Source organism: Mandrillus leucophaeus, unplaced genomic scaffold (assembly GCF_000951045.1).
Source record: "Mandrillus leucophaeus isolate KB7577 unplaced genomic scaffold, Mleu.le_1.0 Scaffold67, whole genome shotgun sequence".
In the NCBI taxonomy this organism is placed as follows: domain Eukaryota; kingdom Metazoa; phylum Chordata; class Mammalia; order Primates; family Cercopithecidae; genus Mandrillus; species Mandrillus leucophaeus.
This window is the reverse complement of record NW_012107252.1, coordinates 4,237,312-4,261,966: the sequence shown is the minus strand read 5'-3', so window position 1 is coordinate 4,261,966 and position 24,655 is coordinate 4,237,312. Positions and strand designations below refer to the sequence as shown.

General features: G+C 51.0%; 3 protein-coding genes across 5 annotated transcripts in view; 1 reads left to right on the top strand and 2 right to left on the bottom strand.

The window, feature by feature from the left end:
• Positions 1–1,460: 1,460 nt before the first annotated feature.
• Positions 1,461–5,763, top strand: BEST4 (bestrophin 4). Its single transcript, XM_012001859.1, has 9 exons — positions 1,461–1,655; positions 1,743–1,837; positions 2,505–2,738; positions 2,972–3,126; positions 3,524–3,601; positions 3,895–4,092; positions 4,212–4,292; positions 4,553–4,707; positions 4,867–5,763. Exons 1-9 carry the CDS (start codon positions 1,504–1,506, stop codon positions 5,138–5,140), a joined length of 1,422 nt encoding a protein of 473 aa, XP_011857249.1. The 5' UTR covers positions 1,461–1,503; the 3' UTR covers positions 5,141–5,763.
• A 4,178-nt stretch (positions 5,764–9,941) lies between these two features.
• Positions 9,942–13,285, bottom strand: RPS8 (ribosomal protein S8). 2 transcript variants are annotated; one of them, XM_012001857.1, is made up of 7 exons: positions 13,150–13,285; positions 13,028–13,044; positions 12,492–12,598; positions 11,861–11,960; positions 10,887–11,062; positions 10,548–10,677; positions 9,942–10,106 (listed from the first exon to the last, which is right to left on the bottom strand). In XM_012001857.1, the coding sequence occupies exons 1-7, from the start codon at positions 13,272–13,274 to the stop codon at positions 9,997–9,999; spliced, it is 765 nt and encodes a 254-aa protein (XP_011857247.1). In that variant the 5' UTR covers positions 13,275–13,285; the 3' UTR covers positions 9,942–9,996. The 2 variants fall into 2 exon arrangements, with proteins under 2 accessions (XP_011857247.1, XP_011857248.1); XM_012001858.1 differs by lacking the exon at positions 13,150–13,285 and having other exon boundaries at positions 11,921–11,960; positions 13,028–13,051.
• A 9,498-nt stretch (positions 13,286–22,783) lies between these two features.
• Positions 22,784–24,655, bottom strand: part of KIF2C (kinesin family member 2C) — a 27,996-nt gene continuing 26,124 nt past the window's right edge. For both annotated transcript variants that reach the window (XM_012001854.1, XM_012001853.1), the window contains 2 exons: positions 23,603–23,726; positions 22,784–23,454 (listed from right to left, as the gene is read on the bottom strand). In XM_012001854.1, the coding sequence (XP_011857244.1) occupies positions 23,372–23,454; positions 23,603–23,726 (207 nt within the window). In that variant the 3' untranslated portion in view covers positions 22,784–23,371. The remainder of the gene's footprint in view (positions 23,455–23,602; positions 23,727–24,655) is intronic.

Sequence of the window (24,655 nt, the reverse complement as noted above, 5' to 3'; positions counted from 1 at the left end):
TTGCAACCTGCGCCTCCCCAGGTTCAAGCAATTCTCCTGCATCAGCCTCCCACGTACCTGGAACTACAGGTTCGTGCCACCACGCCCAGCTAATTTTTATATTTTTGGTAGAGACAGGGTTTCACCATGTTGGGCCAGGCTAGTCTCGAACTCCTGACCTCAAGTGATCCGACTGCCTCAAGGCTGCCCAATGTGCTAGGATTACAGGCGTGAGCCACCTTGCCTGGCGGTTCTATTTCTATGGTTGCCTTAGGTATTACTTCCTCTGTTTGTTAGATGAAGAAATTGAGGCCCAGAGGTGAAAGTGGCCACTCAAATCCTGGTCACCCCTAGGAGTCAGGATGTTGGACACAGGGCTTAACGGGGCCTGCACTCCTAGGCCTGAGCTTCCAGATCTGTGGCTGTCAGCCCCGTGGCATGGACGGGGAAGAGCCTGACCAAGACCTCCAGACCCTGTACAAGAAGCCTGGGAGTGTGGCCAGTGCACAGGATGGAGCTCATGCCCTTGCTAGGCCACTTCCGGCCTTGGAAGTCCATCAGCCCTAGCTTTGAATCCTGCCTCCAACATGTTCTAGCTGTATGGCCGACTGCGAGCAAGTCATTTACCTCTTGGAGCCTCATCTGTGAAATGTGGATGATTGATTCCCTACCTTATGGGGCTGTGATGAGGATTTCATGAGAGGATGACCTAGTAGTGCCCTTGGCATGGTGCCTGTCACTTAGTCAGTGCTCTGTGATCAGCAGCTGGTATTATTGTAACAGTTTATCATGCATCTGTCTTCCCACCTGAAACGTGGGACAATAACCCCTGTCACACTGGCTTGAAGGACATGGTGTCTTCTGTGTGAGCTGTGGGGTCAGTATAGGTGGCAATTCTGTCACTCAAAGGCCAGCCCAGCCCTACAGGGGTAGGGAGACACACCCAGTTCCCAGCATCAGGGGAAGCTGGATGACAGCTTCAATCCATCAATGATAGGCCTTGGTCCAGCCTAACTTTATGGACTGCAGAGGTACTTAAGTCTGTGGGGGGTGAAGTCTAGCCCAGTTCTTCCACACGGGCTGCTGCCCAGACCAGGTAGGCAGGTATGGGATGGGGGTGAGAGTGCTCTGGGCCCTGGTCGTCTAGTTAATCAGCTTCCAGAGCAAGGCCCCAAGGAATAGCAGTTGGTTTGGGCTGGAGCTGCGTCTCTTGTCCACAGCAGTTCAGGATCTGGTTATCCCTAGCCCTGCAGGCTGAAGAGGAGCTTGAGGAAGCCTCATGCGTGACGGGACACAGAACTCAGTTCTACTTTGTCCAGCTCTAGCCTGGCTGTGCCCATGTACTACTGAGTTCTGCAGAGGGTGGGGTGTGCTTTTCTGCTCTGCAGGCTCCTACCCCTTTTCCACTGATACAGGGTGAAGGTTGGGGTGTGTGAGACCAGAGTGGAAGGGATGTTGTCTGGGGAACTAAAGGACAGCCCTGGGGGCAACTCTTGTGACCTTCTGCCCCAGGCTCCCAGCACCATGACGGTTTCATATACTCTCAAAGTGGCGGAGGCCCGCTTCGGAGGTTTCTCTGGCCTGCTTCTCCGTTGGAGGGGAAGCATCTACAAGCTCCTCTACAAGGAATTCCTCCTCTTCGGGGCCTTGTACGCTGTGCTTAGCATCACCTACCGGTAAGGGCAGGGTCTTAGAGCTGGCGGAAGTGGGGAGACTGGGCCACCCACCTCCCTCTAACCCAAGCCTACATCTGCCTTCCCCAGGCTGCTGCTGACCCAGGAGCAGAAGCACGTGTATGCTCAGGTGGCCCGGTACTGCAACCGTTCAGCGGACCTCATCCCCTTGTCCTTTGTATTGGGTAAGGCCCCCTTCTAGTTTTCCCTGTGTCCTCCTTACTGTGTTCCCTGACCTCTGGGTTGGGCTGACAGCTCTGAGGGTCAGAATTACCCAACAGATGGTGTGGTGACACACCTGCAGTCTCAGCTACTCGAGAGGCTGAGGTGAGAGGATCGCTTGAGCCCAGGAGTTCCAGTCCAGCCTGGGCAATGTAGCGAGACTCTGCTTAAAAAAAAAAAAAAGAATTACTCAACAGAGTGGCAGAGCCTGCCTGGTCAGCCAGAGCAGGCCCAGCAGGCACAGGAGCTGGGTGCTGGGTCCAGGACTTCCCGAGGGCAGGGCCCTATCACTTGCCGGACCCTCACTTCCAGCAAGGCACAAGACACCTGCTGGCCTCACAAGCCCACCCTGGGCACTGGAGGGGAGCTGGACAGAGGTGACAGCCCCTTCCCCACCCTCCTGGGAAGCAGTCTCCTGGCTTTGAATCCCCATTTTCCCTCTGCTGAAGGAAATTTGCCCTCCTCCCTCCTCCTGGCCTCGCACAGCAGGGTACTGGAGCTGAATGTTTCCTTCCCCCTGCCACATTTCAACGGGCTTGGACGAGGCCCTTTGCTGGGGGAGGCGAGGCGCTCAGACCCCCAGGCTCTCCACCCTCCCTTCCTACTCCCTCTACCACGGTGGCCAAGCAGGTTTCTATGTGACTCTCGTGGTGAACCGCTGGTGGTCCCAGTACACAAGCATCCCGCTGCCAGACCAGCTGATGTGCGTCATCTCGGCTAGCGTGCACGGCGTAGACCAGCGGGGCCGCCTGCTGCGCCGCACCCTCATCCGCTACGCGAACCTGGCGTCGGTGCTGGTGCTGCGCTCGGTCAGCACCCGCGTGCTCAAGCGCTTCCCCACCATGGAGCACGTGGTGGACGCAGGTGCGCCGCCCGCCGGGAGCCTCTGGGGGCCAGGCCCACGGCTGGATGCAGGTGCCGCCTGGGAAAGTCCTGGGAGCAGGGGCTCCAGGGAAGGGTCTGGACTGCGGCAGGAACGCGGAACCACGAGTCCTGGGACCGCCAGTAGACGCGAGAGAGGGGAGCCAGACGGCGGAACAGCAGGCCCCCACGGCGGCAGAGGTTGCAACTGCACCCCTTCCGCTTTACCCCCTCAGGTTTCATGTCCCAGGAAGAGAGGAAAAAGTTTGAGAGCCTGAAATCCGACTTCAACAAGTACTGGGTGCCCTGCGTCTGGTTCACCAACCTGGCGGCCCAGGCCCGGAGGGACGGGCGAATCCGTGACGATATCGCTCTCTGTCTACTTTTGGAAGTGAGTGGGCCCCGGACCAGACCTATCTGCCCTCCTCCCTCTAATTTTGAAGAGGAATAATAATTTTAGTACCTAACACTTGTATGGCACCAACTGTGTACCTCGGCCTTTTGGAAGCCCTGTACCCATGTTAACTCATTCATCCCTTACAGCAACTCCTGAGATAGGTACTATCATCCTCCTTGCACAGTTGTGGAAACTGAGGCACAGAGTGGAAAATAAATTTGCCTAAGTTACACAGCTAGTTAGCAGAGCTGAGATTCAAGCATCCCAGCCTAATACACCTCTGAGAGCAGAATGAGAAAAAGCCTCCTGGCCCAGCCCAGGCCTAGTTTGTGCTGGGCATCCCTGTTCCTTCCTCGCTTCTGCTGACTTCCTGTTCCTGCTGTTCCTCCAGGAGCTGAACAAGTACCGAGCCAAGTGCAGCATGCTATTCCACTATGACTGGATCAGCATCCCCCTCGTCTACACCCAAGTAACTGCCTCTCCCCTCCCCAGTCCCAGTGCCTACTGTATGTCCTGTGCTGTGTGTGAGATGCGAAGAATTAGAGATGGTACTTGCCTGACCATTTCAGTCCCCTGAGGCACTGGGTTCATCCTCAAAGCCTTCCACCACCCCCACCAAGGTGACCCTGTCCCCACTGGTACTGCCACACCAGGATACATGTTTGATTACTTGTCAGACTTCCCATAGATCCTCAGAGGCAGGGGCAGCATTTCTCCCTGTCCCACTGCATCCTGCACTGAGCCTGGCTCTTCCTTCTTCAGGTGGTGACCATAGCTGTCTACTCCTTCTTTGCCCTCTCCCTGGTTGGCCGCCAGTTTGTGGAGCCAGAGGCAGGGGCTGCCAAACCTCAGAAGCTTCTGAAGCCAGACCAGGAGCCAGCCCCAGCCTTGGGAGACCCGGACATGTATGTGCCTCTCACCACTCTGCTGCAGTTCTTCTTCTATGCTGGCTGGCTCAAGGTGGGCACTGCAGATGGGCATGCCAGCCTGCTCTGTGGAGATGTGGGCACAGGGGCCCCAACTTTGGGGACAAAGAGTGGGACTCTGAGCCCAGAAAACACTATCTCTGCCACCTATAGGTGGCTGAACAGATCATCAACCCGTTTGGTGAGGATGATGACGACTTTGAGACAAACCAGCTCATAGACCGCAACTTGCAGGTGAGCAAGCATCAGGAAGGATCAGGAGTCCAGGGCAGCTCCTGGGCCCCCTCTCCCGGTCAGCTCTCAGCCCGGCCGTGGGAAGATCAGGAGTCCAGGGCAGCTCCTGGGCCCCCTCTCCCGGTCAGCTCTCAGCCCGGCCGTGGGAAGATCAGGAGTCCAGGGCAGCTCCTGGGCCCCCTCTCCCGGTCAGCTCTCAGCCCGGCCGTGGGAAGGAGAGGAGAGGAGAGGAGGATCCTTGTAACTTGCTGGTGGCCCAGGTGTCCTTGCTATCTGTGGACGAAATGTACCAGAACCTTCCCCCCGCTGAGAAGGACCAGTACTGGGATGAGGACCAGCCGCAGCCACCCTACACTGTGGCCACGGCGGCCGAGTCTCTGCGGCCCTCATTCCTGGGCTCCACCTTCAACCTGCGGTGAGTGGCCTGCGCCGGCGGAGATCGGACCTGACCCGGCACGCGGGTCCTCGCTCAGCCTCTGGGGCACCGATGCCTCCGTCCCTCCCCGAGAGCCGACCCCGCGTCCCCGCTCCCGCCCTGTGCCCGGACTCAGCCCACCCTCTCTCCCGCCCACAGCATGAGCGACGACCCTGAGCAGAGCCTGCAGGTGGAGGCGTCCCCCGGGTCGGGTCGGCCAGCGCCCGCCGCGCAGACCCCGTTGCTCGGCCGCTTCCTGGGCGTAGGGGCGCCCTCCCCGGCCATCAGCCTCCGGAACTTCGGCCGCGCGCGAGGGACCCCGCGCCCCCCGCATCTGCTACGCTTCCGGGCCGAGGAGGGCGGCGACCCTGAGGCCGCAGCCCGCATCGAGGAGGAGACGGCGGAGTCCGGGGACGAGGCCCTGGAGCCCTGAGGTCTTGCCTGCCCCCGCCCGGTTCCTCCCACCCACTGCCCCCCGTCCCTCCCGTGCCCGGTCCTGCCAGCCAGCTCTATTAGAGCAGCTTTTCCTGTGTGCCTGGAAGGCCAGAGCATTGAGGGACAGAACTTGAAAGAGAAGATGGCGAGAAGGGCCTGAGCCAGGGCTAGGAATGTGTCCGCTTTGGTGGGAGAGAAGGTCGGATGGACTGCTTGGGGGAGGTGAAGCTAGACAAATAAATGAACCCAGGCACAGAGGACTAGAGCCCAGGTGCACGATTAGCTTCAGAGCAACAGGGAGCTAGGCTAGTGGTTCTCAAACTTGAGGAAGGATCAGCATCACGGAAGGTCTTGTCAAAAGAGTGCCGAGCACCACTCCCAGCATTTCTGGCACATTAGATTTGGGACGGCGCCCGATAACTTGCATTTCTAACAAGTTCCCAGGTGATGCTGTGCTGCTGGTCCAGGAAGCACAGTTTGAGAGTCACGTGAAAACTGCTTGAAGGGGTATACATTACCCTGGTAACCTTCCTCAGAAGAGGGGTCAGTGTGTGTTGGGGGAGTTTTGCCTTGTCTGTAATGTTCAAGTTTTTGTTTACATTAAGAATATATTCAAGTTTTAAAGTTTTGTTTAGTTTTTTATATCGAGAATATATTTATTACTTGTGCAGTTATGATTGTTTAAAATTGAATTGGCATGCATGCAGTAGGATGAAGATGAAGGAAGGAAGAGTTTGGGAATCTGTCTTGGAAGCTGATTAAAGTCAGATGTGAAGGCAGCTATTCACCACCCACCCTAGACCTAGCATTTGGACTTCAGTGTGCCAAACTCTTCTCCACTCCCACCAACCACATAGGGGGAAAAGTACAGTTTACGGGTGGAAGCCTAGGCCCATCTCGATGGTGGGCCTGCAGCGCTGGGGGCACTTGGCTGATGTCAGAAAAAGCCTTCTGTGGCCAGGCACAGCGGCTCACGCCTGTAATCCCAGCACTTTGGGAGGCCGAGGTGGACGGATCCCCAGAGGCCAGGAGTTAGATACCAGCCTGGCCAACATGGTAAAACTCCATCTCTACTAAAAATACAAAAATTAGCTGGGTGTGGTGGTGGATGCCTGTAATCCCAGTTGCTTGGGAGGCTGAGGCATGAGAATTGCTTGAACCTGGGAAGCGGAGGTTGCAGTGAGCCGAGATCACTCCAGTGCACTCTAGCTCCCGGTTACAGAGCCAGGCTGTCTCCAAAAAAAAAAAAAAAAACAAAAGTCTTCTGGAAACAGTCTGCCACAGACCACTACATTGGAATTGTGGTAAAACTATGTTCCTCTAAGATTCTTACCTTCTAAATCCCAGTCTCCACCTAAAGACATCGGTGAAGGCCAAAATTGAATATTAAGGCCACAGGATAAATGCCAGAACAAAGGAGGAAGACAGGGGGACCCTAGAGTGCAGTTGAGTAGACTCCAGCCTCTGGCAGGGTCAGTTGACTGGATTCTAATGCTGGCTTTTCTTCTTTCCATCTGTATGTCCATGGGATAGTGAATATTTCTTATTTATTTATTTATTTGAGACGGAATCTTGCACTGTCACCCAGTCTGGAGTGCAGTGGCATGATCTCGGCTCACTACAACCTCCGCCTTCTAGGTTCAAGCAATTCTCCTGCCTCAGCCTCCTAAGTAGCTGGGTGTCCACCACCATGCCTGGCTAATTTTTTGTATTTTTAGTAGAGACAGGGTTTCACCATGTTGGCCAGGCTTGTCTCTAACTCCTGACCTCAGGTGATCTGCCTGCTAGGCCTCCCAAAGTGCTGGAATTACAGGTGTGAGTCACCGCGCCCAGCCAATAGTGAATATTTCTAAGCCTCAAGTTTCCAAATCTATAATGTGGAGACAGTAGCACCCCACAATGATAGCCATTCATTCACAAGGTATTTGAGGGTTGTTTTATTTTTTTTGTTGTTGCAGCTTTTACAAGCCTTGTTCCATGGTGAGAACGGTCATCTGTGAAGGTGGTAGAAATGGAGAGTGGATGGATTTCAAGACTTTAGGGAAAAGAACCCACTGGTTTTATGGACAGATCTTGGCTCACTGCAACCTTCACCTCCCCGGGTTCAAGAGATTCTCATGCCTCAGCCTCTCAAGTAGCTGGGATTACAGGCACGTGCCACCACGCCCTGCTAATTTTTTGTATGTTTAGTAGAGATGGGGTTTCACCATGTTGGCTAGGCTGGTTTTTGAACTCCTGACCTCAAGTGATCCACCTGCCTCAGCTTCCCAAAGTGCTGGGATTACAGGCATAAGCCACAATGCCTGGCCAAACTTCAAATTTAATAAAATCTCAAGACTCTTTTCCCAATTAATCTTACATATATCTGAGTATCTAGTATATGTCCATACACTTTTCCAGGTGCCAGAGACACAGCAGGAAACAAATATCCTCGTTTCCCTGGAGTACCATTCCAAAGGGAAAAGAGCAAACTTTGTCAGATTAAGGAATAAAGAGAAAAAAATGGGCAAAGTATAAGAGTTCAGAGGGGCAACTGCAACTTAGAATATTGTGATCCGGCAATAACTCACTAGGGTGACGTAGCAAAGACCTGGAGGGAATTAACCATGTGGGGTTTTTTTGTAGAAACAGGGTCTCACTTTGTTGCCCAGGTTGGTTTCAATCTCCTGGCCTCAAGCAACCCTCCTGCCTTGGCCTCTGCCTCCCAAAGTGCTGGGATTACAGGCATGAGCCACCATGCCCCGTGTCCAGCCCCAAGTGGATATATGAAGGAGTGTGCCTAACAAAGGGAATAGCATGTGTACATGTATGTTCAGTAAGCTAGTGTGGCTGTGTGGTTGATGGAGGGAGTCACTAGAGGAGCTAGGTCACATCAAGTCATAATACTTGGTAACAATTTTCATTGATGAGACAGGAAGCTGTTGCATTAAAAATATAATCTTGGTGAGGTACAGTACCTCACATGTGTAATCCCAGCACTTTGGAAGGCCAAGGCAGGAGCATTGCTTGAGGCCAGGAGCTCAGGATTAGCTTGGGCAACATGAAACCCCATCTCTACAAAAAATGATCATTCTGGGCCCTGCACCATAGCTGTAGTCCCAGCTACTCAGTAGGTTGAGACTGCAGTGAGCAATGATCACTCCACTGCACTCCAGCCTAGTGTGAGATCCTGACTCTTGAAACTGAGGAACATGGCAGGTGGGGGGCAGACAAGAGTTCAGTTTTGAAAATGTTGGCCTTTGAAAGCCCTATTATAATGTCCAAGCACGAAGCTGGGCGCAATGGCTCATGCCTATAATCCTAGCACTTTGGGAGGCCAAGGCGGGTGGATTGCTGGAGGACAGGAGTTGGAGACCACCCTACCCAACAGTGAAACCCTGTCTCTACTAAAAATACAATAAATTAGCTGGGCATGGCAGTACACACCTATAATTCCAGCTACTCAGGAGGCTGAGGCATGAGAATTGCTTGAACCTAGGAGGCGGAGGTTCCAGTGAGCCGAGATTACACACCACTGCAATCCAGCCTGGGCAACTGAGTGACTGTCTAAAAACACCCAAAAAGCAAACAAACAAAAAACCCAAGTACAGGCCGGGCGCGGTGGCTCATGCTTGTAATCCCAGCACTTTGGGAGGCCAAGGCAGGCGGATCACGAGGTCAGGAGACCCAGACCATCCTGGCTAACACGGTGAAACCTGTCTCTACTAAAAACATACAAAAAGTTAGCCAGGCATGGTGGCAGGTCCCTGTAGTCTCAGCTACAGGAGGCTGAGGCAGGAGAAATGGCATGAACCCAGGACGTGTAGCTTGCAGTGAGCCGAGATCGTGCCACTGCACTCCAGCCTGGGCGACAGAGCAAGACTCCTTTCTCAAAAAACAAAAAACCCAAGTGCAAAGCTGGGTGTGGTGGGTTATGCCTGAAACCTAGCGCTTTGGGAGACAAAGGTGGGAAGATTGCTTGAGCCCAAGATTTCAAGACCTGGGCAATTAAGTGAGACCCTGTCTCTACCAAAAAAAACAATTCAAAAAAATGGGTATAGGCCAGGCGTGGTGGCTCACGCCTGCAATCCCAGCTGCTTGGGAGGCTGCGGCAAAACAATCGCTTGAACCCAGGAGGCGGAGGTTGTGGTAAGCTAAGATCGTGCCATTGCACTCCAGCCTGGGCAACAAGAGTCAAACTCCGTCTCAAAAAAAAAAAAAAGGTGTAGCGCCTATCATCTCAGCTACTTGGGAGGCTGAGGCAGTATTACCTGAGCCCCAATGTCAAGGCTTCAGTGAACCAAGATCATGCCACTGCACTCCATCCTGGGTGACGGAGATCTCAAAAAAAAAAATCCAAGTGCAGATGTCAAGCAGGTCAAGACTAAAGGTAAGCATTTGACAGGACAAGTTTAAGTCAAAGTGACCCTTGGAGACCAAGCAAGGCAGAAATCACTGTTAATCTTACAGTGGGTGCAGGATCCTTACAACTTTTTAGAAGCAATATAGCCTGAGATTCTAATCATGACTCAGTCAGCACAACATTGTTGAACCCCAAGGTTGGGATACCCCCTCTCATAGCCTCTGCCACATCTCTATCCCCACCAAAACGTGGAGAAATGTTCCCACTATAGACACAGCCCACATAATAAATCTAGCCTTCAGGGACATGGAGTTGAGAACAAGGACTTTACAGTGTGGTGAGTCTGGATCAGGACAGTAGGAGGTAGAGGTAAAGCAATGGGTTGCAGCCACCCACCCAGATCAGTTTTGCAGGGCAAGGAAATAAAGCAGACAGTCAAACATTCAGGCAACACAAATGGGGGAACAGAACAATAAACACCTTTATTACACGGGTGAAGACAAAACGAGGATTTATTTGCCTTTCCGGGCTTTGATTTTCCTAAGATAGAACTCCAACTCTTTGCCCTCTAGCACATAACCATCTGCTCGGCCACACTGTCCCGGCCTGGAAGCAATGCACGCTGGAAGAGAGTAGGTGATCCTTAGCTCCATGACAAGGTGGCCCCACCCAAACCTCTCCACCCCCTTAAGAATCTCTGTGGGTTTAGGTATCCTAGGGGCAAGAATGAAGCCAGCTGTCTCCTCAGACACACTTTATCGTCACTTACTGTCAGTAGCAGAACTGGACAAAGTTTTCATCACTGAGACAGCCCCCTCAGCCTGGGAAGGGACTTCCCCAAATACTAAAACTCCAAGCATGGGCCTATGCAGACTCTTCTACCCAATGCTTTCCATTTCAGCCTCACATGAATAGGACGGTGAAACGTTCCCCATTTTGCTCACAGCCTGTTATCGGTGAACCCTTTAGACCGCATGGCTGGCAAAGGACTTAGACAAGGGAAAAGTGACTCAACACACTCGATCTCTGCGACTCCCCACCTCCAACACAACAGCCGTCTCACCAAGAAGCTTGCCCTGCTGGAACTGCTCCTCCAGGAGACTGCTGATTTTGGCATTCTTTTTCCTTTCATCATATTTCTTCTGAATTTTTTTAGATCTTTTTTTGTTTAAAATCTCTTCTTCTTCAGGAGTCTGAAAAGGGGATACAAATTTATGAGCTCAGAGAAGGCAGGCAGGCCTTGGGAGCCTTTTCGAACCCTGCACACCCCAGTGCTGGCCTTCCTCAGCCTAAAGGCTCTCATCTCTCTCCCTTCAGTAGCAGAACTGGACAGAGTTTTCATCACGAGAAGGCTGGAGTCAGGCTGCCCTTCCCACAACCCCTACAGAGAAGTAAAACGCACCAGCTTGGCTCCCTTCTTGCGGCCCAGGGGCAGCGCGTAGTGGGACTCGTACCACTGTCGGTACGGTGTGCTGTCGATAAGCACGATGCAATTCTTCACCAGAGTCTTGGTACGGACCAGCTCATTATTAGACGCATTGTAGACAACATCGATGATCCTTGTTTTACGAGTACAACCTGCTCACAGGAGAAATTTGGCATCGAGTAAACTGGAGGACAAATGGCTCTGGCACACTCCTCCAGGTTCTTCAGCCCCATGAGGCCTTAAGGAGAAATAAGGGAATGCCCAGCCTTTACAAGCCACGGGGCATCAGTTCGTCTTCCATAAACCCCTAACCCACGTTTCTAGTGATGTTTGGCAACCAGTCTTTATCAGCCCCAATCTCTCAGGCTGCAGAGTTGAGAGAGATCAGAGCAGGTCGGGCACAGTGGCTCACGCGAAGCCAAGAATTTGAGACCAGCCTGGCCAACATGGTGAAACTCCTTCTCTACTAAAAATACAGAAGTAGCCAGGTGTGATAGCGCATGCCTGTAATCCCAGTTATTTGGGAGGTTGAGGCAGGAGAATCACTTGAACCCAGGAGGCGGAAGTTGCAGTGAGGCAAGATCACACCACTGGCACTCCAGCCTGGGCAACAGAGACCCAGTCTCAAAAAAAGAGATTGAAGGAGGACAGCCTGGGTGGAGAGAACCTCTCCAGCTACCTTAAAATCTTTCAGCAAGAAGAAACTTCAAATGCCTTGGTCTAAGCCACAGACTACCTGCTAAAAGCACTTGAATCTTTTTTTTTTTTTTTCTGAAAGTCTCGCTCTGTTGCCCAGGCTGGACTAGAACTCCTGACCTCAGGTGATCCGCCCGTCTCGGCCTTCCAAAGTGCTGGGCTTACAGGCACAAGCCATCGTGCCAGGCCCACTTGGTAAATCTTAAGAAGGTTTAGGTGCATTTTCCCACCCACTCCCAAAGGGCCTCACTTACACTCTGAGCCCCAGGAGAAATTCCCTACGTCCAGCCTCAGGGCACGGTATTTCTTGTTACCTCCCCGCACACGGACTGTGTGGATGCGGCGGGGGCCAATCTGGAAAACACAAGGTTACAGGAACTAGGTTACCAAGGAGAGCAAGGCAAGAAAGGGAGAGGAACCGCGGCAGGAAGGAGGCAACAGTCAGTGTAACTATGACAAGTCCTTGCATTGGCAAGTGGCACACAGGTGACCAAGACGGCCACAACCACGCCTAAGGATTCTTTTTCATCACCTTACTTGCCTCCAAGAGGAAAGCCTGACCCCAAATGCTGAAAATTAAGCCTCTGTTAAAAAAACCCCAAAAGACTAGGATTCTATTAGCCGAGGTGCCACCCTCTCCAGAAGCTCAAGTCCCCCACACAGTATCCTTCTGAGACCCTAAGCTCCGGGGTTGGGGGCCCGAGGGAGCATTCCCTCTTTGGTACTTACTTATACAGCAGGTAAAGGGGGAACGACACCCAGGCCCTACTGCAGAGAAATCAGAGCCCAAGAAAGAACGCACAACTGTCACACGGAGAGGCCCGAGCACGCTGGAGAGCCGGGGAAGGCGACCTCCCGGGCGGACAGGCCCACGCTCGCACCCACCTTGGTGTTGGCAGCCGGGCGCCCCAACTCATACTTCCGCTTCTTGTGGTAGGGCTTTCTCTTGCCCCCGGTTTTGCGGCGCTTGTGCCAGTTGTCCCGAGAAATGCCTGCATGTGGAAGCGGGGAAGGAAGCTTGAGCCACTGTGACTCGGTGGTAGCGACTCGCCAGCTCCCGACCCCCGCGCCGGCAGGCCGCACGCTCAGCTCTCCAAGGTTGGCTTCCCCACCGTGCACTCGGGAGTATGCAGCATTACCGAGTCGTCATCATACACGTGCGGCCCGGCCGGGGCCACCTCCGCGCGGCAGCCATGTTAGCGCCGCTTGGAGCCTGCAGCCCGCGGCCCGGAACTCGGAGTCCAGAGCCTTCGCAGCCCCCAGAGAGGGGCTCGGCGGCCGAAACCCGAGGGCCACCACTCCTTGTGGCTGTCCCTGGCCGGGGGTCGGGGCGCCTGGACTCCTCAGTAGGCTGTGAAGCAGGATGGGGCCTGATTGAGCTCAACCCCCCATCACGCGCCCAAACGCAGAGCAACACTCACCCATCGCTCGGCGCTGGCTGGAAAGAGAAATCGCAAAGATTCACGGTACGGTTTGTAAAACGCTGCCCCGCCCCTTTACGTTGTTTCTGAGCGCCGAAACAACGTCGGGCGACTAGACTTACGTGTTTGCTGCCGCGCCTAGGGCAACGAGTCTGGGAGGCTCCCGCAGGCTGCCTTCATCCGCAGACCCTAACCGACCGGCCTCCGACCTTGGGTTGGGGGAAGGGGGTCTGCGGCGTCGGCACATCCGGGCGTGTTGACACTAGTTTCAGAGGCTGCTGCGGTCGTTTAGGATGAGATGTGGGTGCGGCTGCGTTGAAAAAGGGTGGAAGGCAATGGAGTTGGAAACGACTGTGGACTTGGGTTTTGTTTTGAAGGGTTTGGTGGTAGGTTGGACATGGGGATTGAGGGAGAGGGTGGTGTCAAGGATTCCTAAGATTCTCACTTGATCAGTCGAATAAATATTGGGGCCACTTACTGAGATGAGGTAGGCTCCTAAGGTAGGAGCTGTTCTGGACACGTTCATTTTGAGATCTTGCTAAGTCATGTAAGTGGGAATGACAGGTAGGAAGCTGGTCATCCTTATAAGGGACCTGCACTGAAGATGTTTTCGGAATCGTTGGTTTATAAATGCCACCAGAATGAACGGAACTTAGAGAGTATAAAGAAGGGATCAGTTAACTTTTCTGAGCTGGAAGAATATATGTATGTTTTTTTTTTTTTTGAGACGAAGTCTCGCTCTGTCGCCCAGGCTGGAGTGAGTGGCGCTATCTCGGCTCACTGCAAGCTCCGCCGCCTCCCGGGTTCAAGCCGTTCTCCTGTCTCAGCCTCCGGAGAAGCTGGAACTACAGGCGCCCGCCACCACGCCCGGCTCATTTTTTTTTTTTTTAGTATTTTTAGTAGAGACGGAGTTTCACCGTGTTCGCCAGGATGGTCTCGATCTCCTGACCTCTTGATCCGTCCGCCTCGGCCTCCCAAAGTGCTGGGATTACAGGCGTGAGCCACCGCGCCCGGCCGGATATATATTTTTTAATAAAAAAAAAAAATTTTAGGCCTGGCGCGGTGGCTCACGCCTGTAATCTCAGCATTTTTGGGAGGCAGAGGCGGGCGGATCGCGAGGTCAGGAGTTTGAGACCAGCCTGGCCAACATGGTGAAACCACGTCTCTACTAAAAAAATACAAAATTTAGCTGAGCATGGTGGCGCTCACCTGTAGTCCCAGCTACTCAGGGAGGCTGAGGCAAGAGAATCGCTTGAACCCGGGAGGTGGAGTCCAGCCTGGGCAAGAGAGCTAGACTCCATCTCAAAAAAAATTTTTTTTAATCTTTGTGGGTACATAGTAGGTATATATATTTATGGAGTACATGAGATATTTTGTTTCAAGCATGCAGTGTGAAGTAAGCACATCATGGAGAATGGGGTATCCATCCCCTCAAGCATTTATCCTATGAGTTACAAACAATCCAATTAATCCTAGCACTTTGGGAGGCTGAGGCGGGCAGATCACTTGAGGCCAGCAGTTCGAGACAAGCCTGGCCAAGATAGCTAAATCACGTCTTTCCTAAAAATACAAAAGTTAGCTGGGCATGGTGGCGGGTACCTATAATTCCAGCTACTTAGGAGGCTGAGACATAAGAATTGCTTGAACCCAGGCCGGGCGTGCTGACTCACGCCTTTAATCCCAGCACTTTGGTAGGTCGAGGTGGGCAGATCACCTGAGATCAGGAGTTCAAGACCATCCTGGCTAACATGGTGAAGTCCCGTCTCTACTAAAAATACAAAAATTAGCTGGGCATGGTGGCGCGTACTTGTAATCCCAGCTACTATGGAGGCTGAGGCAGGAGAATTGCTTTAACCAGGGAGTCGGAGGTTGCAGTGAGCTGAGATTGCACCACTGCACTCCATCCTGGTGAGAGTGAAACTCCGTCTCAAACAAAACAAAACAAACAAAACCAAAAAAATTAGCCGGGCGTGGTGGTGGGCACCTGTAATCCCAGCAACTCGGTTGGGAGGCTCAGGAAGGAGCATCGCTTGAATGGGGAGGTGGAGGTTCCAGTGAGCCGAGATGGCACCAATGCACTCACTCCAGCCTGGGTGATGGAGTAAGACTGTGTCTCAAAAAAATAAAATACACAATTAAGTTATTGATTATAGTCACCCTGTTTTGCTATCAAATAGTAGGTCTTATTTATCCTGATATTTTATTTTTGTATCCATTAGAGATCCCCACTCCCCCTCCACCCTCCCACTACCTTTTCTAGCCTCTGGTAACCATCCTTCTACTCTCTAGAGGTCCATGAGTTCAATTGTTTTGATTTTTAGATCCCACAAATAAGTGAGAACATGCGATTCTCTTTGCATGCATTTGTCTTTCTGTGCCCAGCTTATTTCACTTAACATAATGACCTCCAGTTCAACCCATGATGTTACAAATGACAGGATCTCATTCTTTTTTATGGTTGAATAGTAATCCATTGTGTATATGTACCACATTTTATCCATTCATCATTTTTTTTCTTCTTTTTGAGATGGAGTCTTGCTCTGTTACCCAGGCTGCAGTGCAGTGGCATGATCTCAGCTCACTGCAACCTCTGCCTCCCAGGTTCAAGGAATTCTCCTGCCTCCTGAGTAGTTGGGAATATAGGCATGCGCCACCATGCTCGGCTAAATTTTTGTATTTTTAGCAGAAACAGGGTTTCACCATGTTAGCCAGGCTTGTCTCGAACTCCTGACCTCAGGTGATCTGCCCAACTCGGGCTCGGCCTCCCAAAGTGCTAGGATTACAAGTGTGAGCAACCACGCCCAGCCCCATTCATCTTTTTTAATTTTAATTTTAATTTTAATTTTTTTTTAGACAGTCTTGCTCTGTCGCCCAGGCTGGAGTGCAGTGGTGCGACGTTGGCTTGCTGCAACCTTCATCTCCCGGGTTCAAGCTATTCTCCTGCCTCAGCTTGCCAGGTAGCTGGGGTTACAGGTATGGGCCACCATGCCCGGCAAATTTTTGTATTTGTAGTAGAGATGGGGTTTCACCACGTTGGCCAGGCTGGTCTGGAACTCCTGGGCTCAAGTGACCCGCCCACCTCAGCCACCCAACAGTGCTGGAATTACAGGTGTGATCCACCGCTCCCAGCTAATTTATGTGTTTTTAGTAGAGACGGGGTTTCACCATGTTGGCCAGGCTGGTCTTGAACTCTTGACCTTAAGTGATCCGCCCGCCTAGGCCTCCCAGAGTGCTGAGATTACAGGTATGAGTCACTGTGCCCAGCTTGATTTCCTTTCTTTTGAGCATATACCCAGCAGTGTAGGAACCTCCAAACTGTTCTCCATAGTGGTTGTACTAATTTACATTCCCAACAACAGTGTAGGAGGGTTCCCTTTCCTCCACATCCTCGCCAGCATTTGTGATTGCCTGTGTTTTAGAAATAAGCCATTTGAACTGGGGTGAGATGATACCTCATGGTAGTTTTGATTTGCATTTCTCTGATGATCAATGATGTTAAGTACCTTACATATGCCTGTTTGCCATCTGTATGTCTTCTTTTGAGAAATGTCTATTCAAATCTTTTGCCCATTTTTTGATTGGATTATTAGTTTTTTCCTGTAGAGTTGAGCTCCTTATATATTCTAGTTATTAATCCCTTGCAGATGGGTAGTTTGCAAATATTTTCTCCCGTTTTGTGGGTTGTCTCTTTACTTTGTTGATGGTATCCTTTGGTGTGCAGAAGCTTTTTAACTTGATGTGATCCCATTTGTCCATTTTTGCTTTGGTTGCCTGCGTTTATGGGGTATTGCTCAAGGAATTTTTGCCCAGACCAATATCCTGGAGATTTCTCCCAATGTTTTTTTGGTAGTAGTTTCATAGTTTGAGGTCTTAGATTTAAGTCTTTAATCCATTTTGATTTGATTTTTGTACACATTCAGAGAAACTTTCTTAGCAACAAAGTATAGAGATGATCCCTAAAGTATAGTCTTTAACATTTCTTAAAAAGAATATGTAGGAGGCCAGGGGCGGTGGCTCACACCTGTAATGCCACCCTGTCGGGAGGCTGAGGCAGGTGGATCACGAGGTCAAGAGATCAAGACAATCCTGGCCAACATGATGAAACCCCGTCTCTATTAAAAATACAAAAATTAGCTGGCCGTGGTGGCGTGCATCTGTAGTCCCAGCTACTTGGGAGGCTGAGGCAGGAGAATCGCTTGAACCCGGGAGGCAGAGGTTGCAGTGAGCCGAGATCACGCCATTGCACTCCAGTCTGGCGACAGAGCAAGACTCCGTCTCAAAAAAAAATAAAAATAAAAAAATGTAGCAGCCAGGCATGGTGGTCTGCACCTGTAGTCCTAGCTACTTGGGAGACTGAGGCTGTAGGATTACTTGAGCCAGCAATTCAAGGTTACAGTGAGCTATGATCATGCCACTGCACTCCAGCCTAGGCAACAGAGCAAGATCCTGTCTCAAAAAAAAAGAAAAGAAAAGAAAAGAAAAGAATTGACCTAAGCAGCCTCTCCAGCTGCCTTTAAAAAAGTAATAATAAAATAATAAAAAATAAAAGAAATACAAGAAAAAAGCATAGGTCCAAGGCTTTAGGAATGTCTACATTCCGGCCGGGTGCGGTGGCTCATGACTGTAATCCCAGCACTTTGGGAAGCCAAGGTGGGCACATCACTTGAGGTCAGGAGTTGGAGACCTGCCTGACCAACATGGCGAAACCCCATCTCAACTGAAAATACAAAATTAGCCGGGTGTGGTGGCACACGCCTGTAATCCCAGCTACTCAGGAGGCTGAGGCAGGAGAATTGCTTGAACCCGGGAGGCAGAGGTTGCAGTGAGCTGAGATTGCGCCATTGTACTCCAGCCTGGACAACAACAGCGAAACTCCATCTCAAAAAAAAAAAAGGAATGTTGTCATTTCAAGGCCAGATAGAGAAAAACAGCTGGTAAAGGACACAGAAAGAGAAATTAGAGTGGCTAGAGGAAAGCCAGCACAGGGTGCTGCCATAGCTTAATGCTTCTGTGGATGCTAGTTAAAATGAGGACTAAAAAGTGATTAGGCTGGGTGTGGTGGCTTATGCCTGTAATCCAGCATTTGGGGATGCCAAGCAGGTGGATCACCTGAGGTTAGGAGTTCGAGACCAGCCTGGCTAACATGGTGAAAACCCATCTCTACTAAAAATACAAAAATTACTCGAGTGTGGTGGTGGACGCCTATAGTCCCAGCTACCCTGGAGGCTGAGGCAGAAGAATCGCTTGAACCTGGGGGGCAGAGGCTGCAGTGAGCCGAGATCACTTCACTGCACTTTAGCCTGGACTACAAGAGCGAAACTCTGTCTCAAAGGAAAAAAAAAAAAAAGGTGATTATTGGATTTAGTAACCTGAAAGTCCTTGGTGATATTGGCGAGAGCAGTTTCTGTGTAGTACAGTGAGAAAAATCTTGAAATAGACTGGGAAGTTAAAAAATCCAGTGTATGTAGACGATTCTTTTGAGAGGTATGACTTTAAAGGGGAAAGAGAGAATTAGGTTGTTGACTGGAAAGGAATGTAGAGCAGAAGGGTAGTGTTTTTTTGTTTTTTGAGAAGGAGTCTCGCTCTGTCACCCAGGCTGGAGTGCAGTGGCCGGATCTCGGCTCACTGCAAGCTCCGCCTCCCGGGTTCACGCCATTCTCCTGCCTCAGCCTCCCGAGTAGCTGGGACTACAGGCGCCCGCCACCTCGCCCGGCTAGTTTTTTGTATTTTTAGTAGAGACGGGGTTTCACCATATTAGCCAGGATGGTCTCGATCTCCTGACCTTGTGATCCGCCCGTCACGGCCTCCCAAAGTGCTGGGATTACAGGCTTGAGCCACCGCGCCCGGCTCAGAAGGGTAGTTTTTTAAGGGAGTAAACTGATGAGTAGCTTCTACTACACTTGGCTGCAGATCCTGTGGAAGAAATTCTCTTAACTTTATCCCTTCTTTTTTTTTTTTTTGTGATGGAATTTTGCTCTTGTGCCCCAGGCTGGACTGCAATGGCGTGATGTTGGCTCACTGCAACCTCTGCCTCCCAGATTCAAGTGATTCTCCTGTCTCAGCTTCCTGAGTAGCTGGGATTATAGGCACACACCACCATGCCCAGATAATTTTTGTATTTTTAGTAGAGACAGGGTTTCACCATATTGGCCTAGCTGGTCTTGAACTCCTGACCTCAAGTGATCTGCCCACCTCAGCCTCCTAAAGTGCTAGGAGTACAGGCATGAGCCACAGTGCCCGGCCTATCCCTTCTTTCTTGTATCTTCAACCTTCCAGTGGTTTCCCAGCACATTTAGAATAAAATCTAAATTCCTTACTTGGGCCTAGACAACCCCAGTGTTAGGCCTCTGCTTATCTCTTTGCTTATTTCCTACCTCTCCAATCTCTCGCACATGGACATTGCTGTGCCTGCCTTAAACCTTCAGGCTGTGCCTCAGGCCTTCTTGCTCTGGCAGGAAATGCTCTTCACCCAGGTCTTAGCATGGCTCCCTCCTTCAATTCATTCAAGTCTGCTCAGAATGTCACCCCTCTACACACACTGGGAGGCCTTTTCTGAGCCTGTTTTTTGTTTTGTTTTGTTTTGAGACGGAGTTTTGCTCTTGTTGCCCAGGCTGGAGTGCAATGGTGCTATGTTGGCTCACTGCAACCTCTGCCTCCCAGATTCAAGTGATTCTCCTGCCTCAGCCACCCGAGCAGCTGGGATTACAGGCATACACCACCACGCCCGGCTAATTTTTGTATTTTTTTTTTTTTTTTTTAGTAGAGATGGGGTTTCTCCATGTTGGTCAGGCTGGTCTTGAACTCCCGACCTCAGGTGATCTGCCTGCCTCAGCCTCCCAAAGTGCTGGGATTACAGGTGTGAGCCACCATGCCTGGCCTTTTTTTTTTTTTTTTTAATTTTAGACACAGGGTCTCATTATACTGCTCAGGCCAGAGTTCTGAGTCTGCTTTCTAAAGTAGCGACACTCTCTCATCTTTCTCTACCCACTTACTACCTATCATTTGTTTACAGGCACATTATCTGTTTTCTCCACTGAAATACAATGTACATAAGGGTAGAAACTTATTCTTATTCACTGCCATATTTCTAACACCTATACATAGAATAATGCTTGCTATTTAATAAGTACTCAATACTTTTTTTTTTTTTTTGGAGATGGAGTCTCACTCTGCCTCCCAATCTGGAGTGCAGTGGCGTGATCTCGGCTCACTGCAAGCTCTGCCTCCCGGGTTCATGCCATTCTTCTGCCTCAGCCTCCCGAGTAGCTGGGACTAAAGGTGCCCACCACCACACCCAGCTAATTTTGTGTGTGTGTATGTATTTTTAGTAGAGACGGAGTTTCACCATGTTAGCCAGGATGGCCTCGATCTCCTGACCTTGTGATCTGCCCGCCTCGGCCTCCCAAAGTACTGAGATTACAGGCATGAGCCACCATGCCCGGCCTTTTTTTGTTTTTGATACGGGGACTGGCTCTGTCGCCCAGGCTGGAGTGCAATGGTGCAATCTCAGCTCATTGTAACCTCTGCCTCCCAGGCATAAGCCATCCTCCCACCTTACCCTCCCAATGAGTTGGGACCACAGGCACATGCCACCATGCCTGGCTTATTTTTATATTTTCTTTAGAGATTGGGTCTCTTTTTTTTGAGATAGCCTCGCTCTGTTGCCCAGGCAGGAGTGCAGTGGTGCGACCTCAGCTCACTGCAGCCTCTGCCTCCCAGGTTCAAGCGATTCTTCTGCCTCAGCCTCCCAAGTAGCTGGGATTATAAGCGTGCGCCACCACATCCAGCTCATTTTTGTAGAGACAGGGTTTCACCAGGTTGGCCAGGCTGGTCTCCAACTCCTGGCCTCGTTTTCCGCCCATCTTGGCCTCCCAGAGTGCTAGGATTATAGGCGTGAGCCACAGCACCCAGCCAAGACTGGGTCTCATTTTGTTGCCCAGAATGGTCTTGAACTCCTGAGCTCAAGCAATCTGCCCGCCTCGGCCTCCCAGAGTACAGCACTCAATAAATATTTAAATGGCACTTAAATATTCAATCTAATTATTGTTCTACTCACATTGTATTTACTTGGTTTTCCCAGGTTTAATACAGCATATTAATGGAGTAAAGGAAGAAACAAAACCACATGATCACTTCAAAATACAGAAAAAGCATTTGACAAAATCCAATACCCTTTGGCGATTAAGACTCAACAAACTAGAAATAAAAGCAAACTCCTGGCGTAGTGCAGTGGCTCATGCCTGTAATCCCAGCACTTTGGGAGGCTGAGGTAGGAGGATTGCTTGAGGCCAGGAGTCTCTGTGACTGAGGGCTTCCCAAACACTCATTTGCTTGTATGGTTCCTAGGTTAAACCTTTTAGTGGCACCTCATTACCATTCCGATAATCCATGCTCCATGACATGGAATATAGAGTTCTCTAGTTCCTAAACTGTTCATGCCCTGTGACTGGGCCCTCAGTCCACTGGGCAGACTTTTTCTTCAAGACCAAATTGGTGTTTCCCTTTGGATCCTTCCCTGACCAGCAGGTTAAGTGCTTTATTCAGCCTTTGTATGAATGGTAATGAGGCATCACTAAAAGGTTTAAGGCTAGGAACCATACAACCAAATGTGTGTTTAGGGAGCCCTCAGTCAGGGAGACTCCTTGCCTCAACCCCACAGAATCTAACAGGCCCTGGGCTGACTATAATAGGGTGCCTTCTTTTTCTTTTTTTTTTTTTGAGTTGGAGTTTTGCTCTTGTTGCCTGAGCTGGAGTGCAATGGCGTGATCTTCGCTCACCACAACCTCCGCCTCCTGGGATTACAGGTATGCGTCACCACGGCCAGCTAATTTTGTATTTTTAGTAGAGACAGGGTTTCTCCATGTTGGTCAGGCTGGTCTTGAACTCCTGATGTCAGGTGGTCTGCCCGCCTCAGTCTCCCAAAGTGCTGGGATTACAGGCATGAGCCACCGAGCCCGGCCTTTTTGTTTCTGTTTTTTGAGACGAGTCTTGCTCTTGTTCCCCAGGCTGGAGTGCGATGGCACAATCTCCACTCATTGCAACCTCCGCCTCCCGGGTTCAAGCGATTCTCCTGCCTCAGCCTCCTGAGTAGCTGGGATTACAGGCGCCTGCCACCACGCCCGGATAATTTTTTGGATTTTTAGTAGAGATGGGGTTTCACCATGTTGGTCACAAACTCCTGACCTCAGGTGATCCGCCCGCCTCGGCCTCCCAATGTGCTGGGATTACAGGTGTGAGCCACCATGCCCGGCTTTCTTTTTTTTTTTGAGACAGAGTCTTGCTCTGTCATCTAGGTTGGAGTGCTGTGGCACAGTCTTGGGTCACTGCAACCTCCACCTCCCAGGTTCAAGCAATTCTCCTGCCTCAGCCTCCAGAATAGCTAGAACTATAGGTGCGTGCCACCATGCACTATGCCCGGCTAATTTTTGCATTTTTAGTAGAGATGGGGTTTCACCACATTGGCCAGGCTGGTCTCGAACTCCTTACCTCGAGATCTGCCTGCCTTAGCCTTCCAAAGTGCTGGGATTATAGGCGTGGGCCACCATGCCTGGCAGCCATCTTCCTTCTACTTAGAGTTCCTGTTCCCAGGCCTAGTAAGCATCTCATAGACATCAAACAAGTCACAGGAGTCTTCAGCTTGTCATTGGAATTGTAGGCGTGGATATGGCCTCCTGGAAGTACAGAATTAGTACTACCGAGAGGCCAAAGGTACAGTCATGTCCTTAGTCCCAGAAGGCTCAGACATATCCCAGGCCCTTTCCACACACTTAAACAGCTAATTTATTTTTTTCTCTTTATTGTTACATACAATGTATAAACACATAAAATGGAAAACAGTAGGGATCCTCTTGGATCTCTAGGAAGACAGTAAGGTAGAAAGTCATCTCAGAAACATTTTTTTGAAGTACAAGACATTCAGTGCTCGGACCAAAGGTGTAGAAGGTTTAGAGCCAGCAGATAGCTGGACTAAAGGCTCCCTCTCTCTCCCCAGAGCCAGGACAACCCCAGGGAGCTCTCCATTAGCAGCCAGTCCACACAGGCAGGATGCTGTGGAGAAAGCTCTATGCTGAGAACATTCTCCTTGATGGGAAGAAGGGCAACACAAAAGGGTAACTAAGAGCTCCTTCCTCCCACGAGGGTGACACCCGAGGAAAAGAAAAGGAGTGTTCCATGTCACTCGGACCCCTCCCCAGCTGCCTTGGGCCCAGATGCCCCCATATGTGGCGTTTACCAGAACCTGTCCCAGCTCAGACCCTGCCTAGACCCACCAGGTGCCCAAAATTCTCTGGGGAGGGCCAGGGAAGAGGCTGGGTGTCAAAGCAAACAGATCTTTATTTGCAGTCATCACTGGGGCCGTTTCTTGCTGCTTATTTGTCTGCTAGCCTGCTCTTCCAGCTGCATGGCCAGGCGCAAGGCCTTGATGACATCTGGAAGAAAGGGGTAGTGGTACATATGGGGTTAGTGAGAGTCTGAGGAGCCCCCATTCACTCAAGGCAGAGCTGCTATCACTTGCAGCTGCCCAAGAGCCAGCAGAGGCCACCATCATCCACCTGCACCCCATCCAGCCATACCCACCTCGCAGGGCCGAGAAATGCTTGGCTTGCTGGGCCAGAGCAAATTCCGCTTTGTTCACAAAGGTCTCTAGGTCATAGTCCGGCTGCTCAGTCATCTCAGAGAGCTCAAGCCAATCTGGTCCTTGCTACAACACAGGGAGGACCTTGTCAGTTCAATAACCATTTAGCAAATCATTCCTGGGGTCCTAACAACTGCAATGCAGACAACTGAGCAAGATGCCTTACCTCTGGTCCATGACCCACACCCTGCCTGTGCACCCTCTTCCCAAGGAAATCTTTAGCTTGAATTCACCCTCTTCCTACCCCAAGCTTCTTTTTTCTTTTTTTGAGACCGAGTTTCACTCTTGTTGCCCAGGCTGGAGTGCAATGGTGCGACCTCGGATCACCACAACCTCCACTCCCCGAGTTTAAGGGATTCTCCTGCCTCAGCCTCCCAAGTAGCTGGGACTACAGGTGCGTGCCACCACGCCCAGCTAATTTTATTTTTTAGTAGAGATGGGGTTTCACCATGTTGGCCAGGATGGTCTTGATCTCCTGACCTTGTGATCCACCTGCCTCAGCCTCCCAAAGTGCTGGGATTACAGGCGTAAGCCACCATGCCCAGTCTGAGTGACTTTATTCTTTCACCCTACTTGTCACCAAATCCTCCCCAATTCTGCTCCCTAAATGGTTCTTTTTATTACAATTTTTGCTGCTCACACCACCTTTGGGATATTTATTTATTTTTATTTTTTGTAGAGATGGGGCCATGTTGCCCAGGCTGGTCTCGAACTCCTGGGCTCAAGTGATCTTCCTTCCTTGACCTCCCAAAGTGTTGAGATTACAGGCATGACCCACTGCACCTGGCCAAATGATTATTTTATTTTATTTTTGAGACAATCTTGCTCTATCGCCCAGGCCGGAGTGCAGTGGCACTATCTCGGCTCACTACAACCTTCGCCTCCCGGGCTCAAGTGATTCTTCTGCCTCAGCCTCCCAAGTAGCTGGGATTACAGGCACCTGCCACCACGCCTGGCTAATTTTTGTATTTTTAGTAGAGACGGGGTTTCACCAT

Coding starts and splice junctions, on each gene's coding strand:
- RPS8 (XM_012001857.1), bottom strand. CDS start 13,274: ATGTGCCGACGCCGCAGACCCCCTTCCCCCAACCCAAGGTCGGAGGCC. Junction 10,678..10,886: donor GCAAGAAGGGAGCCAAGCTG/GTGCGTTTTACT, acceptor TCCCCTTTTCAG/ACTCCTGAAGAAGAAGAGAT. Junction 10,107..10,547: donor CCAGCAGGGCAAGCTTCTTG/GTGAGACGGCTG, acceptor ACTCTCTTCCAG/CGTGCATTGCTTCCAGGCCG.
- BEST4 (XM_012001859.1), top strand. CDS start 1,504: ATGACGGTTTCATATACTCTCAAAGTGGCGGAGGCCCGCTTCGGAGGT. Junction 3,602..3,894: donor TCCCCCTCGTCTACACCCAA/GTAACTGCCTCT, acceptor TTCCTTCTTCAG/GTGGTGACCATAGCTGTCTA. Junction 4,093..4,211: donor TCTATGCTGGCTGGCTCAAG/GTGGGCACTGCA, acceptor TGCCACCTATAG/GTGGCTGAACAGATCATCAA.